We start from the raw sequence: 18,124 nt of genomic DNA on the forward strand, positions 1-18,124 counted from the left end.
ACCTGTTGTGCCGATGTGTTGTGAGTGTTTTGTGTGCAGATGTACTTTGTAATGTTTTTTTATTAAATTGTTTGCAAGATGTCCTTGATATGCAGCATCAGTGGTGTGCATTGAGGGACAGACCAGTTTAATGCACACACAGTTAATCCCCAGTCTCACAGCGGATGCAATAAGATAAGAAATGTATTGTCGTACTAATGTGCTTTCATTGATATCATCAAATGCCAAAAGCAGAGAGGTAGAGAGAGCACAAGAGGGGTACAAAAACGAGGGGAACGGAGACAAGGACAGACACTAAGAGACAATAAGTCATGAAATGAGACCAAATGAGAATAAAAAACACAACATTCAGAAATACAGACAGAAGTGAGAACAGTCAGACAGCAGGAGCAAGAGATGTAAAGAGGCAGATGGGGGACATTAAGTCAAAGTTAAGTAACCATCGTCTGCTTCTTTATCTCACCCAGATATGCTAATCCAGTGAGCCTCTGCTGATATGAGTTTAACAGCCTGGCTGGTGTGTGCGTGTGTGTGTGTGAGAGTAAGTGAGAGAGAGAGAGAGAGCTTGAGTGTGAGAAAAGACCCAGTTGTCCATGCTCCCAGTTACACTAGCAATGCTTAGCCAGTGCTGGATGACACAGTTATAATCTCTTTGCAATGGAAAAGTGAATATAAATCACGTCTAAGGCACTCAACAAGATTCCACTGTGTGTGTGTGTGCTAAGACCAAGAATTAAGCGTGAAATGTGTGTGTGTGGTTGTGTGTGTGTTTGTGTGTGTGTGGAAGTAGGTAAAAGAGAGCAGAAGTGTGCTAAATTCATGGAGGAAGGGATTTAAGGCTGCATGCATTTATGTGAATATACACTCCTGTTCAAATGTTTGGGGTCACTTTTTTTTCAATAAAGATAACATTAATAAAAAATACACACTATACATTGTTAATGTGGTAAATGACTATTCCAGGTGGAAACGTCTGGTTTCTAATGAAATATCTCCATAGGTGTATAGAGGCCCATTTCCATCAACTATCACTCCAGTGTTCTAATGGTACATTGTGTTTGCTAATCGCCTTAGAAGACTAATATCTGATTAGAAAACCCTTGTGCAATTATGCTAGCACAGCTGAAAACAGTTATGCTGGTGATATAAACTATAACTGGCCTTCCTTTGAGCTTGAAGTTTGAAGAACAAAATTAATACTTCAAATATTAATCATTATTTCTAACCTTGTCAATGTCTTGACTATATTTTCTATTCAATTTTCAATTCATTTGATAAATAAAAGTGAGTTTTCATGGAAGACACAAACTTGTCTGGATGACCCCAAACTTTTGAACGGTAGTGTATGGCAGAGGGGAAGCGACAATTGGTACATATACATATTTAGAGCTAGAGGGTGAGGTCATTTTAGATTGAGTAATATTCCTATGTCATCAAGGCAAAGTGTTGTTTCGACAACACTGATGCATTTGGATCCGCTTGAGCCGAAAGAAAAATGTACCCACTTATTGTTGACATTGAAGTTTGATAGACTGGCGTAGACAATTAAATTCAGTCGGATATCAAATAAAATGCTAATTACTAGCGTTACGAGGAATTCCTTTGTAATACATGTGCATTCTATGGAGCCGTGATATGCAGTATTTGCGCAATAACCTAAATGTTTTTTTGGGTCATTACACATTTTTACCTATAGTGAAAACATTGTTTTGTCATACTGAGCCATTCAGATTGAAAATCCCTTATAACCTTTTTAAAAATGTAAACATTGTATCAAATAAGCCAACTGTATTTTGAATGCCCGATAACCCACAGACACTGTAATTTCATATCACATGGCGACACATTCATCTTCCATTCTTGTGGCCAATCAATTGGACATGCATCTTGGTATCTCTGAGACTTGACCTAGTAACACATTTAGATGATAATCTAAACAGCACTTTTCATGTCAGGACATGTCTCGGCAGAGACACACTCTCAGTGCTGTGCGTAGTGTGACAATCACCTGCCACCACATTGGCCCATCTGATTCAAATAAGCCGTGTTTCATTTTCAGTGACACATGTTCATGGGACTTTGGCATGCCATGATTAAGCGTGTCCAATCATCGCTCCCACCCCTCACGACTGGAGGAACATATAACAAAGTATAAACCCCTGTACATGACCACATGCTGTGACATCCATGGCACATCTGCAAGCACGGACATGCACCAAGACTCGTGCATATTCCCTGACAAGCATCAGAGGTTTCAGAACCCGTTACTGGCAAAAATGACTATTTCAGGCTCTGATGGCCAAAGTGAATAAGGCTCCATTCACTCTATTTCTCTTCTTTTCTCTATAATTCCCTTCATTGTCCTTTCCCCTTTTCGTTTATTTCTTATTTCTTATCTTTTTTTTTCTTTTTTCTCTTTCTCTTTCTCCTTCTTGCCCCCTCCTTCTATCCATCTAACTCTCCTCAGCCCTCTCTCTAATATCTCCCCTGCAGCCATTTTCTGGGACTCTACAGGGAGGGAAGCAATCTTAGATTTATTTTACCTCCCAATTTCCAATTTGAGAGACCCCCTGCTGCTGAAGGCGAATCTTCAGCGGGTCTGATGTGAGTCTTCCTGTGAAATTAAAGTCTGTAAAAAATGTCAAAATATCTCTATGGCCAACCATGTTTATGGAACAACAAGATCAGAAACACCATCCTCGTTCTGTACACAGAGCAGGATGCTTCACTTAACTCCTTGGCTATAGGGCTTAACAAGTTCTCATATGACATGAGAAGTAACATGACTCAAATAGGCTAAATCCAGGGTGAGACAGAAAGAGGCCCAGAGCTAACACAATCTGGAAAAACACTGCCTTGAATGGTAAGTGGAGGCCCTCATGTGATGTTAGGTTTGAGTGTAAGATATATAGTCTGGTCTTCGTATATGCATCTTTTTGCTTGCTGAATGCCTTTTATATAACATTTTTGTTGCATGATGTGTCTGGGATATATACTGTATATCTTAGCTTTGCTGAAAAAACAACAATCAACAGGAGCTAATCTGACCCCCTGCAACATAAAATCCCATCTATTCCCCAAATGCCCTTTGATACTCCATTACTGCTGAAAAGACTATAGTGTGCCTTCTAGTCTCCATATGTCCATTCTCAAATCCTCACATAAAAGAGCCGCACACACACTTTCTTTCTTTTTTTGCTCTTGATCTAGCAGGAACACAAACTGTCTCTCTCTCTCCCCAAAAAAAACCACACTCTCCCTTCCACCCCTCTGTGCTCTTGCATTCCCACTCGCGCAGCACACAGTCCTCTATTCCCAGTATAAAGCCTGGAGACAGGTGTTGGATTAGCTTTCTGGAAGAAAAAAGCTCAGAGCCTTTGATAGGGGTTGAGCTGGCCTGGAGAACAGGGAGGCAGGTGCACCATGAGGAGAGAGGAGGGGAGAGAGAGGGTGTGTGTGTGTGTCTGTGTGTGTGTGTGTGCGCGTGTGAGTGTGTCAGAGGATGCAGCCCAGTCATCCCATCTATTGAGAAGAAAAGAGGGGGTTTCTGGCAGAGGTGTCCTCTGTAATTGGAGAGCTTGGCACGGCCATAAGTGAAGCGTGGTTGGCTGTTGCCACGTGGTGACAGTTGCTTGCCAGCCGGCACACACGCGCGCACACACACACACACACACACACACACACATGTATGCACACAGACACTCACAAATGCACACATTTAGCCAGACGTTTAAACTTTTAAATGCCTTCCATTGACTATAGCATTTGTGGTAATCCTTCCCTGATACTACTGAACCTTTATCCTAACCCAAAATGTAATTATCAACCTCATTCATTTTTCAAGCAGGATATTTCATCTGCACAAGAAAGTAAATACTGACATTACGGGCTCACATACTATACAAACAAACACAAGCTGCCAGGCTGTAACCACGGTAACTGAGAGAGCAAAGGAGGCCTCTTCCCGATGCTTTTGTTCTTTACGGACATCCCTTGGATGTGGTCGGCCATATCTCCATGTGACTGAAGGTCTCTCTTACTCACTCACAGTAAGAGACGGAGAGAGACACGTGCCTCTAATCCTCCAATTTGAGGCATTTTTTTTAAATGACCACGACAGAGCCGAAAGGGAGAAAGAGATGGGAAGAAAACCAAAGTAGAGGGGGTTTGCGATTGCAGATGGATCTACAGAATAGAAAAAGAGCGATACGTGGGAGAGGTATTGTGTGCTGGCCACTAACATCGCCCTACTGCCCGTGAGGAAGGTACAAGATTGCATTTAGATCGGGTTCAGGGTAACTCAAGGAACTAGCATTCTTTTACAAAATATGCAAATAGTGTGTAGAAACTAGTTGTACGTGTGAAACATTCAAGACAGGGCAGGCCACACAGATCATGAATTTGAAATTAGAGGCCATCAGAAAACAGTCTCTCTCCAGATGGACCGATCCTTAGACATCATCCCAACACAAACTCTTTCCCATACCTACTCATTTCTAATTTGAATATGGAGTCTAATCCAAGACTTTAACTAAAAGCCAACAATTCCTCAGAAAATCAAAGGGAAGTATGTATGAGAAAGAAAGAGAGAGAGAGAGAGCTAGATCTACATGAGTAATTGCTGTTAATTGTGTCTCTCATCACTCACATTCATCCATCAACCCCCATCGGCCGGTGACTGATGACCACTCAGGGTGTGAACTGGTACAATTAGAACTAGAATGGGCACTCGGTAGAGTGCATACCTTCGCATATCACAAGATTGGGCATTGAATTATGAACATTTTGGCATTAGTTGCATGCCAATTGGACAAAAATGTATCGTGCTATGGTAAAAAAAGAGTTTGACCTTTCCATGACCTTGACCTTTGACCCGATTGATCCCAAAATCTAATCAAATGGTCCCCGGATAATAACCAATCATCCCACCAAATTTCATGCGATTCAAGAAAATGTTGACCTGTTCATGACCTTTGACCTTGACCTTTGACCCGATCGATCCCAAAATCTAATCAACTGGTCCCCGGATAATAAACAATCATCCCACCAAATTTCATGCGATTCGGTTCAATATTTTTGAGTTCTGCGAAAGATTTTGACCTGTTCATGACCTTTGACCTTTGACCCGATCGATCCCAAAATCTAATCAACTGGTCCCCGGATAATAAACAATCATCCCACCAAATTTCATGCTATTCGGTTCAATACTTTTTGAGTTTTGCGAATAACACGCATACAAATAAATAAATAAATAAATACACGGCGATCAAAACATAACCTTCCGGCATTTTCAATGCGAAGGTAATAAGGTGGTGGTAGCTGAGGATCATAAGACTACAACCATGTGTGGCAAGGCCAAATAGGTTGTCAAAAAAGCTTATAACGATGACCTATTTATGTTATTTATGAGTGTTGTATGATTATGATTAATATATAGTCATATTTCAAAAGGGAAGTTTTTTGTTTTTTTTGCCAGACTTTCTGGAGATGTAAATTAGAACATGAGGTACTTAACATGGAGAAGTGTAACTGACATTTCAATAAACACGTTTGTCCCTTCTGCATACATTTTTTACATTCAGTGGGTAAAGGATTTATCTATGATTTATGTCTTCATATGATTTCTTGACCTAATTACTTCAATTTTACCTCCTGATTTATTGAATAATTTCAACATTAATATGATATTTGATCTAGAAGATTGTATAACAAAAAAGATGTAAGTTTAATTTGTATTGGAAGCCCAAGTGTCTAATGATGTTATATTTTCATTATAAAGAAAAATATTGTACAATTATGTTTTGCTCGTAGAGCTCTGCGCCTCCCGCTGAGGAGTTTTTTTGACTGATTTGTTTAGAACTGCGGCTTTACCATCTTAACCTGATTCTCTGTGTTCCCCCTGAAGCTTCTTAGTTTGTTTAGAAATGATTATATGAAATATGAGCAAAGCATTCTCATAACTAGATTTGTTGATGGACAATAAAACAGAGAGCCTTTGGCCACAGTTTTAATATATTGATATCATAGTGATGGGCGCGTATGTGTTAGAATTATAAGAAAATTAGCATGAGTGTTATCTGTATGTTTTGTTTTTGTTATTTAAAAAAGAGCAGTCTTATCTGCTTAAAGTACCCCGACTTATTCAAACCTGGTCATTTTTTCTGTACTTTTCTTGTATCACTGTCAGTGGTTTTTGCTATGGTGTCTCCATTATTCTTATCGAGGGACATTCACAAAGCTAAAGATTATTTATTATGTCTACTTTCCAAATTATTTCTTTGTGGTTTTATTCAGATGTTGCCTCACATGTAGGTACCAGCATGCTGTGAGTCTGCATAAATACTGCCACACTTTAATGACTGGATCCCCATAACGTGGACAGCTTTCTCCCACAGAGAAAGATCCCTTCCATCAGAGGAAGACCTTTTTGGCCCCTCCAGTCAATACTTTATGAAATACAGCAAGGCCCAAGTGGAGAGTCCGAGCTTCCAGCCCTGGAATGGCAGAATGACAGAGGAATCAATATGATGAAGAATGGACAACAACACCAAGGCTATTCTACGTTTCCTGAGATGGATAGATCACATCTCCCTCCCTGTCATCGATCATGAAACATAGAGAGGTGGGGAGGGCTAATGCAAATCAGCTCAATTCATGTATGCTTAAATCTGAGAACAAATTTGACAGAATGTTCTTATCATATTTAAGAAATTCTACAAATAAACCATTATTAAATACTTGTTTGAGTGGAAGCATAGCTTCTGTTTTAGATGGACACCTCTGTGTCCTCTGTGTGTTTATGTCATCGTCTTACAATCTCATTATATTTTGTGAATGGAAATTAATTGTGTGTAATAAATCAAAGAACAACTGAAAGAGCTGTTGCTTTAACAAATAGGACAAAAGCTCCCGCTATGTTTGGTTGTCAAACACACCTCACACATGCATGTTTGACGGATTGAGTCCTGAAGGTTACACACAAACACAGTTTAGAAGTTATTAAATGACCAGCAAACAGTACACACAAACAGGATAAGCTCACATGCCTCATTCCAACATTTGTGACGATATGTATCATAATGAGGCAAAAGATAATACATAATACTGAATTCTGAAGGTTAAACTGCTTCCAGAGTTACACATATGTATTCTCTGTTGATGCAGAGGCCCGTACGGCCAGTAGATGTCAGCCTTGTTGGTTCAAAGTAATTACTGACTCCAGTGCTGGTGTGTTCAGCTGTAGTAGAATAGCAAATGATGTGCTGTGGTTAACTGCTTCAATGGCTTGTCAGTTCATCTAGTTCATAGCAAGATCCCCAACATCATAATAGTGTACTTAGATTATCAGAAAACACGTCATAACAACAAAGCCTTAGGAGAAACAGGGACACAATTTGACCAATTACAGAAAGAACAGCCCGTTTACTGTCTTATACGATATACTAGTGTCTACTAAACCAGACTGGAACATGTGGTCACTGAAGGTTTTGGTGCTTTTCTTCCCCTGGTCCAAATGTATTATCTGAACTGGACAGCAACTGCAAAGACCCACAGATTCTACATAATAAATTCGGCAATGTTTGACCTTTTTGATCATTAAAATTGTATAATTGCATAAACACGCATATGAAGACAAAATAAATCAGCTCGGATTTAAGTTGTTTTGAATGAGTGACACACCATGTGTATTTTGGTCTATCGCTAATCATGGGTGAAGCATGAGAGAGTAACTATACATTACACATACTTAAAGGAAACATGCCCTAGGTAATTAAAAAAGGTAGCCTACAGTAAATAATAAGAGAACACTAATGACTACAAGTTGGCTTAAACCCTTTTCAGAGTAGTGATGAAAACATATGAAGACTTTTTATTTTTTTATTTTTACTATTACAATTCACATAGAGATGGGTAAAAAACTTAATTTCTGCAATTTATCATAATCATTTTTTGATTGTTCTGAGCAGGTTATGGCTGCCTGTTACGCTTATTATTTCCTTTGTATTCAGCTCTCGTCGTACACACTGTCCAGAAGAAATGCCTCGTGAAGCAATGGAGCTGCAGCATTGCTGCTAATGGACACAATGTCCTGCCAGGCAGCCAGGTACCACTATGAGGTCATCTTGTTGCAGTCTGGAAGATGTTCCAACCAGGCATGTGTGGCTTGTGTTTCTTTCATGTTAGTAGCTAAAGCTACTGAGTTAACTACGAGGCCACAGTTGTGTTAATTAGAGGGAACCGTAGACAATTAGTCCAAAATCACGTCTGCTTGGCTGCGACTATTTCTGCTTTTTTTGTACCACTTTATGTAGGAATTAGTATTTTATATTAAAGGTGTGTAATACTTTTGGTATGAATGATCCATTGTTTTTTTACAGAATGACTAATAATCCCTCCCCCACACACACCCCACCCAATATGTATTCTTCCTCTAATGAGCTGCGGTCTGTTATCAGTCATTACAGGAAGCCTGATTATCCAACTGGCATTCTGCACACGCTCACAGAGAACTTCCTGAAGGTGACCTTTTCACGTCGCCATAGAAACCTCCTCTCTCCGCTCGAAGATGCTCAGCTTGTACACAGACTGGAGGCAGGATGCGAGACAGATGACAGAACATTTTCTTCCCAACAAAAGTGCATTACTATTCTGCAATTTGATATCATAATTACAAGTCTGTGTATGATGTAACAGCACAGGTTATTTTGTTTGCCAATAATAAATAGGATAAACTCACCTATAGTTAAACATCGGGCATTCAATACTTAAATGTCTTGTACTTTTTGGCAATTTATTTATTTTAAAAAATGGGCTGTCTGTCCATTACTTAACTTCACCTGAAAGCTGCTCTCAGAAACACAGTAATTACTGTGTGAGCTTATTTAAACATGTTTATAAGTGGATTTGGCTAGAAAATAACACAAACAACTCTAAAAGGTAATTTGACAGAGCCTCAGAGAAACATATTCTCTATGATTACAACGTATCTGCAATCGTTAGCGAGAGAAATTGGATGCTGTGAGAGGTATTCTGGGATGTCTATAAATGCACTTTGAAAGCAATCACTCAAGATGCAAAAACAAACAAGAGCTTTGAAAGATTATCAAGGCCGGTGTGTCAAACGGACATATTCTGATTTAACACCTCTACCAAATGAAAGATATGGGGCTGCTTTTTAGTTCAAGGGTTTCTTGTTATTGCACTTTTATTTCACGCTATTCAGGATCATAAAGAATAGCCGATGCCTATAAAAGCATACATCAGATAAAAAGTAGGTCTCCAATCCTTCACGTATCCTCATTTGTATATGGTTCATAGCAGTCAGACAAATGTGTCCACGCCACTCGAGTAATTAAGATGCAAATAAGTTGAGATGCAAGGTCATTTTTACATAAACATAACAAATAAAAATATCTTATTATTAAAGACTCATGTCTATATTATTTAATGTCAAGTCAACAGCGTTCTAAAGCAACACAATATAAAGATATAATACAACTGAATAAATCTTAATACCAGCGACATTTTGAGTTTCTTGCCTGAGCTGAACATCTGACCCCAGTCATCCAGCCACCAGGCTCCTCATTCAGTCAGTTTATTTTCAATTACTTGCCTCAGTAGTCCGGCCTTTATTGTGGATTACAGAACCTGTCGATATGTTAGCCGCCTGAATATTATTTGCATGAGGAGATGACTGAAATGCTGCCTTTTGACCAATAAACACCAACTTTACCAGACCTGTAATGTCTCCTGAGTCTACATTGTGAGAACCAGATCTATAATCTAGTGTTGCTTCTAAAATCTTGCCATTTACAGCCTTTGCCATTAAATACATGTTGCAGAGGTGCTAGTAACATTCACTTATTTAAGCTGCCACTTAGTCAAAACCTCAGAGATATTATTTTTGCGCTAGCACTACTTAATTTTTTTCCACAATGTTTTTTTTTAGGCCTACGGAAGATTTATTTCTGAAAATCCCACTTCCCCACTTTGGCCAATTAAAAGTACCCACCACACTGTGTGCAAGGTCATAGACATAAGCCAGGTTCATACTCGGCTGCATCCTATATGTACCGAGCGTTCGTTGTCCACTTCAATTGTTTAGATGAAATTAACTGCCGAGAAAATGTCGTTATGACTGTAGGGCACACGTTAAACAAACCTGGAAAACGCCTCTCTCATTTTAATGTGGTGAGTTTTGACTGAACAGCAGACTCGTTCTTGTTATTTATGAACAGGATTTTTGTACTTGAGTCGTGATGTGGTTCATCCCTTTAGGTCATACATCCCTGGAGAGGAGCACTGAGATGGTGACTAATACTTCCTTCAACAGTGTCTGTCACTGGTAGCGCTAAAAATAGACTGGGCAGTATGTGACTGGGATTCTGAAAAGATGGTATGTGTGTGTGGGTGTGTTTTTAATTATTGTGTACCTGCCGTGGATTTTGATGCAAGACTAAGACGCCTTTCCTCCACCCAGATGTTTTCATGTGTGTTTCTGATGGTATCACATTCCTGCAGTGACTGTGTCATGTTGTGTCTATAAGTTCATGTACATATGGATGGAGTTGAATGCATATTGGAATGGTAATGATAATATTATGATGGAGAACAACATATTCTGTAGGCCTGCCTGTCTTTGACTTTCAACTGACATTGTTATGACAAGCTGCCCTGAAACTGAGTGTTCCTGCCCTCCGTTCTTATAACAGTCATCCACCCATCCAATAAATATGTATTCATTCATCTCGACATGAATGTTGAATCTTGAATGAATGCCTTTTCTGTTCAGCTGGTCCTCCCTCCTGCCAGGTTATTTATATTCTCCGATGAATCATATATTGTCATGGATGTGACGCATGCGCACAAGACAGCGTGAACATCTGAATCATCGACGGAGAGAGAGAGAGAGAGAGAGAGAGAGAGAGAGAGAGAGAGAGAGAGAGAGAGAGAGAGAGAGAGAGAGAGAGAGAGAGATGAATGTAGAGTGATGGGACCCGGCTGAGGGAACGGTAGCGAGTGATCACTCTCCGAGCTGTTAATGACAGGTAAATTACGATTTCAGTGTTTTTCAGAAATATTACAGAGATGCTCAGATGGGTTGATGATTTTGTCAACAACATAACGGGGAATTATATTTCCTGGATAGACTCGGCGTCATCCGTGCACGCGATATCGTCTATCACATCTGGAAGTCGCGTTATTGTGGGAACAATGTCGAAAGAAACGTTCCTTTAAACTTTGTGATGTCACCTTGTTTACCTATTCGCTGGTTTTTCCATGTCCATTTCTCGGGCTTTTGGGCGTCGCTTTCCTAATCAGATGAAATAAAAGTTCAATAAACTCGTACCTGCGGATGTCCTATTTAGAGATTGCGTGTGTTTTCAGGTGGTGAGACGAACCGATCTCGTGTTCGATGCAAATGTGTCCGCCTTTTGAAGTTGAATTGAAACTTGTGCTGTGTTTCTATTTGCGTCTCCTGGGGGGTTGGGAGGAGGTCTGCTCTCAGACCGGCGTCACGTATGACGCCTGTGTTGTCCTGCTGGGCTGAGGGCTGGCTGCTCAGAACATGGCGTTCAGCACCACCGACAGCTCCCGGTCCAACGCTCAGAGGACACCTCGCAGAGACCTGTGGGTTACTGCGAGGTGTCCTGTATATTGTACATGGCAGATATATTCTGCAGATATATTCAGCTTGTATTTACAAGGCTCTAGTTTTATGGAGGTCAAGGTAGGTCGAGAGGTATATTTAGTTTTGTTATGCCGTGGAGACAAAATACATCTAAATGCGAGCGGATGGACCAGTATAAGATAGAGCATCGTCTTATAGAGACACAGTGTACAACTGTGACCCGTTAGCTGATCTGGATTTAGTATTGCCCCATTTTCACAATTTGTTTTGGTCCTGTTTATTTAGCCATAGTTGGTATATTACAAAGCAGTCATCTCATTAAGTTGATCAAATAACCTTATCTGTAGTCGGTTCAGGCCATTTACATTGCCTGCGTGTGTGTTTCTCTACGCTTGGATGTTGTGCTGGACCACATAAAGTCAAGGGCACTGATTTCATCTCCACGCACTAAAAGAGTGCGTGCAGCAAAATATAATCTGATAATGAAAAATGTGCCTGATTTATGGAATTCCTATTTCAACATGTTTCCTACTCTAGTTTAGTGTTTGAATGGGGATACAGTAAGGCTCAACGGAGTCCCCTGAACAAGCAGTTCAAAATCAACAATCTCTCATATTTTCATATTTTGCATTTTACATTATTTGGCTCGTTAAACCTCCTTGAATATGCAGATATGGGGAGAGAGAAGGAGAGCGCGCTCAAAGCATTTGGGCAGCGCCAGATGTCTTATAACAGACCTCGGCAGGTACAAATTAAGCAGTAATAAGATTAACAGGAGGTACCAGGGAACACTGTGTCTCATCTTAATGCAGCACTCCACTCATCACACTCATATTATGGGAGCTGGCTGAAACGCTCATATCTCTCATGTACTGTGTTAATTTATTGAAGTGGGACACTCTCAATCTCACACGTTTCTGAACATCTATCATCTCTATTATCGAGTTGAATAGATGAAACAAGCACTCTGTTGTGTTGAATGACAACACACTTGCTGTTTCTAGCCAACATTTAACCCCACAAAATGTGTACATGTAACTATAACTCACAAAAACAGATTACACCAGTGTGCTGTTTGACATTTAAGACTTCACTTCAGCCTCACAAGATGTCTGTGAATGTGTCATGTCAGCTGTCAAAGGGGAGCCAAATGAAGGAAGACACAGTCTGTTATGGATTCAGTTTTACAAATGCCTTTGAACATAATGTTTAAACACAATGGAAGCAGGGTAATCACATTGACGGCAACACAGGCCAGAGGTCAATGATGCTTTTTTGTGCTCATTTATTATTACTGCCCAGCTTACAGTTTAGTCTAGAAAGCACCTGCAGATGGAAGCCCAAATGAATTTTCAACCCTAATTAAGTCAACACCATTCATGTTTTTCATCAGAGGTACTTCATTAAACATTATATTACCCATTGATTTATGCTCCTATCAAAATGAACCACATCAGTTATATATATACAGTATTTATATATATATATATATATATATATACATATATATGTATATCTTTTTAGTTTGAGGGCAGTTTCTTTATCTATGACACGTGTATCATAAGAGCATGTGGCTTTTGGAGCATAACATTTTGTAAATAAATGTGTGTCTGGGATGTGTCTTTATTTTGCTTTAATTCTTTTGGCATTGATAAGAAATGTTGCCCACACTGGGATCAGTGTTTGAGTCCCAATTATGTGCGCTCGGGGTGCAACAGAAACAGCAGTCGAGATTTAGTGCTAGCTGACAGAAACTTGAAACGTAGTTAAGTGAGTCTGTACAGCGGCACCGAGCTGTGAAATGCCTCTAGATCCCAAAAGGTTAGGGAGGGAAACACGATTTCCTCCAGCCTCTCTTTTCCTGCCATTGTTATGTTTTATCAGGATGCAATCATTTTGTTTTGTTTTTAATAGTAACAGGAAAGAAAACTAACAGTTATAAGATGCTACACAATGTAAGCTGAAATAAAACAGCGAGTTAGGTTCCTTGAATTATCTTAATGTAAAAACAAGTGAGTTTGGGGGAAGTTTTTTTTATGTTTTATGTTTTATGTTTACATAACATGATATAATATGCCTTGTAAGAAACAAAAACATGATACATGTTAATATTATGTCCTTTATTTGATCTGTGAAACCTTGTAAACTACGTCAAACTAAATATATTGCCGAATGTTTGATGTACAGCACAACAAAAGTGTTACGGTGTTAAATCACAAGGAAAAGAGAGGATTAAATCATGTGCATGTCAGCCCTCTCTTTCTTCAGCCGACATCATATTGAATGTAATAAGGAGGACTGGTGCAACATTTCATGGCTTATTTCATAACAGCGGACAGGGGGGATGCATCATGAATCTCAATGTACCGAGGCACCCATGTGTTGAGTACGTTACATAACTCTCAGGCTCCGTGTGTGAGGGTGCATGTTATGTTTGTTTATGAATGTATTCATGCACGGCATATCTGTGTGAGCATATTTTAGACTTTGCTAAATGCAGGAGTTTGTCCACGAACCGTGTGGGTGGGCTCTTGTGCGAGAGGTGCATTCATGCATGAATGTGTGTGTGTGTGTGTGTGTGTGTGTGTCCTCAAGCAGGTAGGCAGATGTGAAGGATGACTTCTTGCTCAGAGATGTGTGGGTCCGAGTATGGTGAACAAGCTCAAGCCAGCGGGAATTGCCAGCAGTATGGAGTCCGCTCTTACCTACACCAGGTATCTCTCTCTCACACACACACTCAAACACAAACACCTCGATAAAAGAGGGAACATTCTCTTCCATCACAAACTCTGCATCTCCAGAATCCATGTTTATTTAGTGAAGCTTATCTCTCTGATCTCCTCTCCAGTTTTATGAGGAGTGCACCGCTTCCATCTGGGAACGTGATGAAGATTTTCAGATTCAGAGATCGCCTAGCAGGTGGAGCTCTTTACTCTGGAAGGTGAGGTTAACCGTCTCGCTCAAACACAAATTCTCGTCTCAACTGACACCATTTGGGTGGACGTACTGTAATTGCAAAACTTCTCCCCCCCCACCACCAGGTCTGTCTCGCGTTCGGATCCCTGATATTGTTTGCAGGACTCATTGTTGTTTTGGTGGGTTATGCCACCCCAACCAGGATCGAAGCATTTGGCGAAGACGATCTCCTTTTTGTTGACAGGTACTGTAAAGGAACGATACAGGGAGTACTACTTTGTATATTTAACATAAACAGTTGCTATATGTTAAGCATTTTTCACATTCTGATCACAAGGAAGAGCACCTTGTGTTAGTGGAAGGAACATACAATATATTATATACAGCGCAAGAGTCTAGTCTAGTCTCATGTCATTTGAAAAAAGCAATAAAGTGAAGGTAACTTTTTGGGTGCAGCCTTTAGACTTTCTTGGGGTCGCAGTTATAGTTTGCACAAGTGAAGATGTAACCCTTTTAAATCATGCCTTAAACCAATTGTCTTTTTTTTTTCTTGAACAGCCACGCCGTCAGTTTCAACCGCGCATTGGATGTCTGCAAGCTGACCGGTGCCGTACTGTTCTGTGTGGGAGGCACCTCCATGGCCGTGGGTCTCCTGCTGTCCGCCTTCGCCAAGAGCTACTCCAAAGAAGAACTGTACCTGCAGCAGAAGTTCAAGGAGAGGTTGGCAGATCTGCACGCGACAGTTGGTACGGTTTCACTCGTCTGCTGTCTTGTTACGACTGTGACGACACTCTCTGCCACTGGCTCGTGTCCCTGCACTGGCAACACCTGGGCCTTGTGTGCCAGTGCTGCCTTTTTACCTCAGGTGTTTCCACTCTTCTGATTACCCTTGAACACGCCCACCTACAGGGACACGAGCCAGTGGCCGAGAGGGTCGTCACATGACCCATTATGGAGTGAAGGTTGAAAGTAACAGGGTTATTGTTGGGGCTCATGAATATCCCACTTAACAGAACTGCTTTGGTCACAGGTACCCCCATCATGAAAGCACCGACTCCCGGAGAGGGAAAGGTGCCAGTCACACTTTCCAAAGTTCAGAACATACAGCCAGTGACCGTGAAGTCGGAGACCTGACAGAAGAACCGATGAAGGCGTGAAATGAAGAAGAGTGTGTGTGAAGATGATGGATTTAGTGTGCAGACTGTGTGTGAGTGTGCGTGTGTTTTGATTTATGTGCATTTTCTCTCTCGAAAGGTCAGCTTACATGATTGATCGTATTAGTTTGTCATCTTTATTGGCCGTGTTTGACATTAAAGCTTTATTTGGGAGTTATATAGGGGCAGTTATTATAGCGTTTACGTACGCCTTGTGTTTGAACAACATCGTGATCTGACGAAGCTCTCGTGCAGGACTTGAGGCCGACCCAGAAATACAAACCACAGAATCAAATTAATAGAACGACAACATTGTAGCTTCGTATTTCTACTGTACAGGAAGATGGCATTGACTGCTTTGAGGGTGGAGAGCAGCAGATGCAGTGTGTTGTTTCAAAGTTAATGGTGATTGGCCCCCATTGCCAGAAAATGATCACAAGCAGCACTGAACACAACAAGCGTTATGTCATTGCCGATGGTGTCATCTAAAAGCTGTCAATCACAAACGCACAATACATGTGCTTTACCGTCGCTGGATACTTCTTTTAATTTCTGCTTACAGAGGGAGAAGTCTTTGCTAGACGTTCACACATCCTCAGTACAGATGAGAGATAAACACTGACTCGAGCAGACCTTCAGGGTAGATTTCACACAAGCATTTCTTCCGTCTTGTTAGTTGACCGACCTTGTCTCCTTCAGCGACTCTTTAAACACGATCGACAGACGAGACCAGACAGACTGACGAAAGCTACATTCAACCAGACGTAACGTGCAGAACGACATAACGAAATGCTAATCAGGCAAATCACTTTCTTCACAACACGAATGAGGCATTCATCTTTTCTCTTATGTACATTAATATCTTTAATCCCAAACGCTTCATTGCAACATGTTCTTGCTTTATTAGCGTCCTTCTCTCCCTGTGACAATCCCAAGCACGTGAACACGGCATCCAGGCGTGCTCATTTCTACACTAACCAGTTGGTTAGAAAGAAAGAAAAACAAGTTCAGGTTCTGCGAGTTGAAACGAAGACAGAGCGACCAAAGTGACGGGTTAAGTTACGTAACAAGGGGCATGAAGAGAACACACTCGGCTCTCCGGCGAGATCACAACAGCTACGTCAAGTTTGACATTTCCCTGTCTGGATGCTTTCGACACACTAACTGTCGTCATGCTAGCAAAGGGAACTTGAAACTACATTATGCAGCAAGCGGAATAGCTTACATTGTGTATGTATCATCAAAGCTGTCTTTTAACTGGCTGCCTGTTTACGTGCAGACATTACAGGGGAACAGAAGTAATGTCAAGCAGGTTTTCATTTCATATATACAAATATATATTTCGATTTGCACTTTGTTTTATTACTCATTGTAACTTTAACTTAGAATTAACAATGAGTTGGTAATAGTCATGTTTTGCTGCTTTTCAAAATGCTGTGTTTATATATGTATTTTAATAATTTTTTTAATATTGTGACCCTGTCACTTTTAATTGTTGTGTTTGTTGTTGCTTCTTCTTTGTTCATTTTGAATTAATTACACAGAAACAGTACTGGTGTTTTTCTTTTTTTACTGTACTTGGTTAGAACAATCCGTTTTGTGGTAGTCACAGTCCAGCTGCAGGTCTTTCCAAACAAATCATCCTCTTCAAATCCATGTCAGATACATACTGTGTGAAATAATATATGTTTATATACTGGTCCTATAAACATAAAGAGTATACTATTAATATATCACAGACTCCACTCTAGTCTGTTATGTTAAAGCATTTGGTGTCGGACACAACACAAACATGTAGCTTTTTAACTATGTAGAACATTCTAATAATAATAACAATAAATACATGTTTTTTACACAACCACCATCAAGCTGCAAAGAAAAAACTGTTAAACAATCGGTTATCAACAAACCCCTCCTGTGTTGCCAGAGCGTTATTAAATAATCAAGAAATCTGCTGACTTGTAGTTCCATGCTGTGAATTGTGTTTTTATTTTTTTTTATTTTGACATTGACCACATTTTAATTTTACATAACAATCCCAAATTCACAATGGATATTTGTCTGCTCCTAATCTGACAATTTCCCAGTTTAAGTGTCTCCTGATGTAAAAGTAGATTCTCCCAGTAAATGAAACATGTATTCTGTACCTATTGGAGGTTGGATTGAATAAAGAACAAATATATATCAATGTCTATATACAGTATGTCTATTTTTCAAAGAACACAATAAAAATTGATATATCTGCTGCTGAAAAACTGTGAATATTGTATTTGTACTGAATCATAATACATTATACAACAATGCCAAGGAAACACAGGGCAAGTTCTATGCATTGTATACATATACATGAGTCTTTTTTTGTGGTAGAGCTAAAGACATCATGGAGAAAAACAAAAAGAGAATGAGTAGTTCATGTTTAATA

At 40.0% G+C, this 18,124-nt stretch overlaps 1 protein-coding gene across 2 annotated transcripts; it reads left to right on the forward strand.

Annotated features, from left to right (window-relative positions):
• The first annotated feature begins 10,965 nt into the window (after positions 1-10,965).
• On the forward strand, positions 10,966-17,894 carry nrsn1 (neurensin 1). Of its 2 annotated transcripts, none has more exons than XM_056443583.1 (6): positions 10,966-11,048; positions 14,231-14,346; positions 14,481-14,573; positions 14,674-14,792; positions 15,107-15,294; positions 15,579-17,894. In XM_056443583.1, the coding sequence occupies exons 2-6, from the start codon at positions 14,248-14,250 to the stop codon at positions 15,680-15,682; spliced, it is 603 nt and encodes a 200-aa protein (XP_056299558.1). In that variant the 5' UTR covers positions 10,966-11,048; positions 14,231-14,247; the 3' UTR covers positions 15,683-17,894. The 2 variants fall into 2 exon arrangements, with proteins under 2 accessions (XP_056299558.1, XP_056299559.1); XM_056443584.1 differs by having other exon boundaries at positions 11,008-11,048; positions 14,228-14,346.
• Positions 17,895-18,124: the final 230 nt, after the last annotated feature.

The sequence above is a fragment of the Pseudoliparis swirei genome, chromosome 22 (genome assembly GCF_029220125.1).
Source record: "Pseudoliparis swirei isolate HS2019 ecotype Mariana Trench chromosome 22, NWPU_hadal_v1, whole genome shotgun sequence".
NCBI lineage: Eukaryota > Metazoa > Chordata > Actinopteri > Perciformes > Liparidae > Pseudoliparis > Pseudoliparis swirei.

Coding starts and splice junctions, on each gene's coding strand:
- nrsn1 (XM_056443583.1), top strand. CDS start 14,248: ATGACTTCTTGCTCAGAGATGTGTGGGTCCGAGTATGGTGAACAAGCT. Junction 14,574..14,673: donor GGAGCTCTTTACTCTGGAAG/GTGAGGTTAACC, acceptor CCCCACCACCAG/GTCTGTCTCGCGTTCGGATC. Junction 15,295..15,578: donor AGATCTGCACGCGACAGTTG/GTACGGTTTCAC, acceptor CTTTGGTCACAG/GTACCCCCATCATGAAAGCA.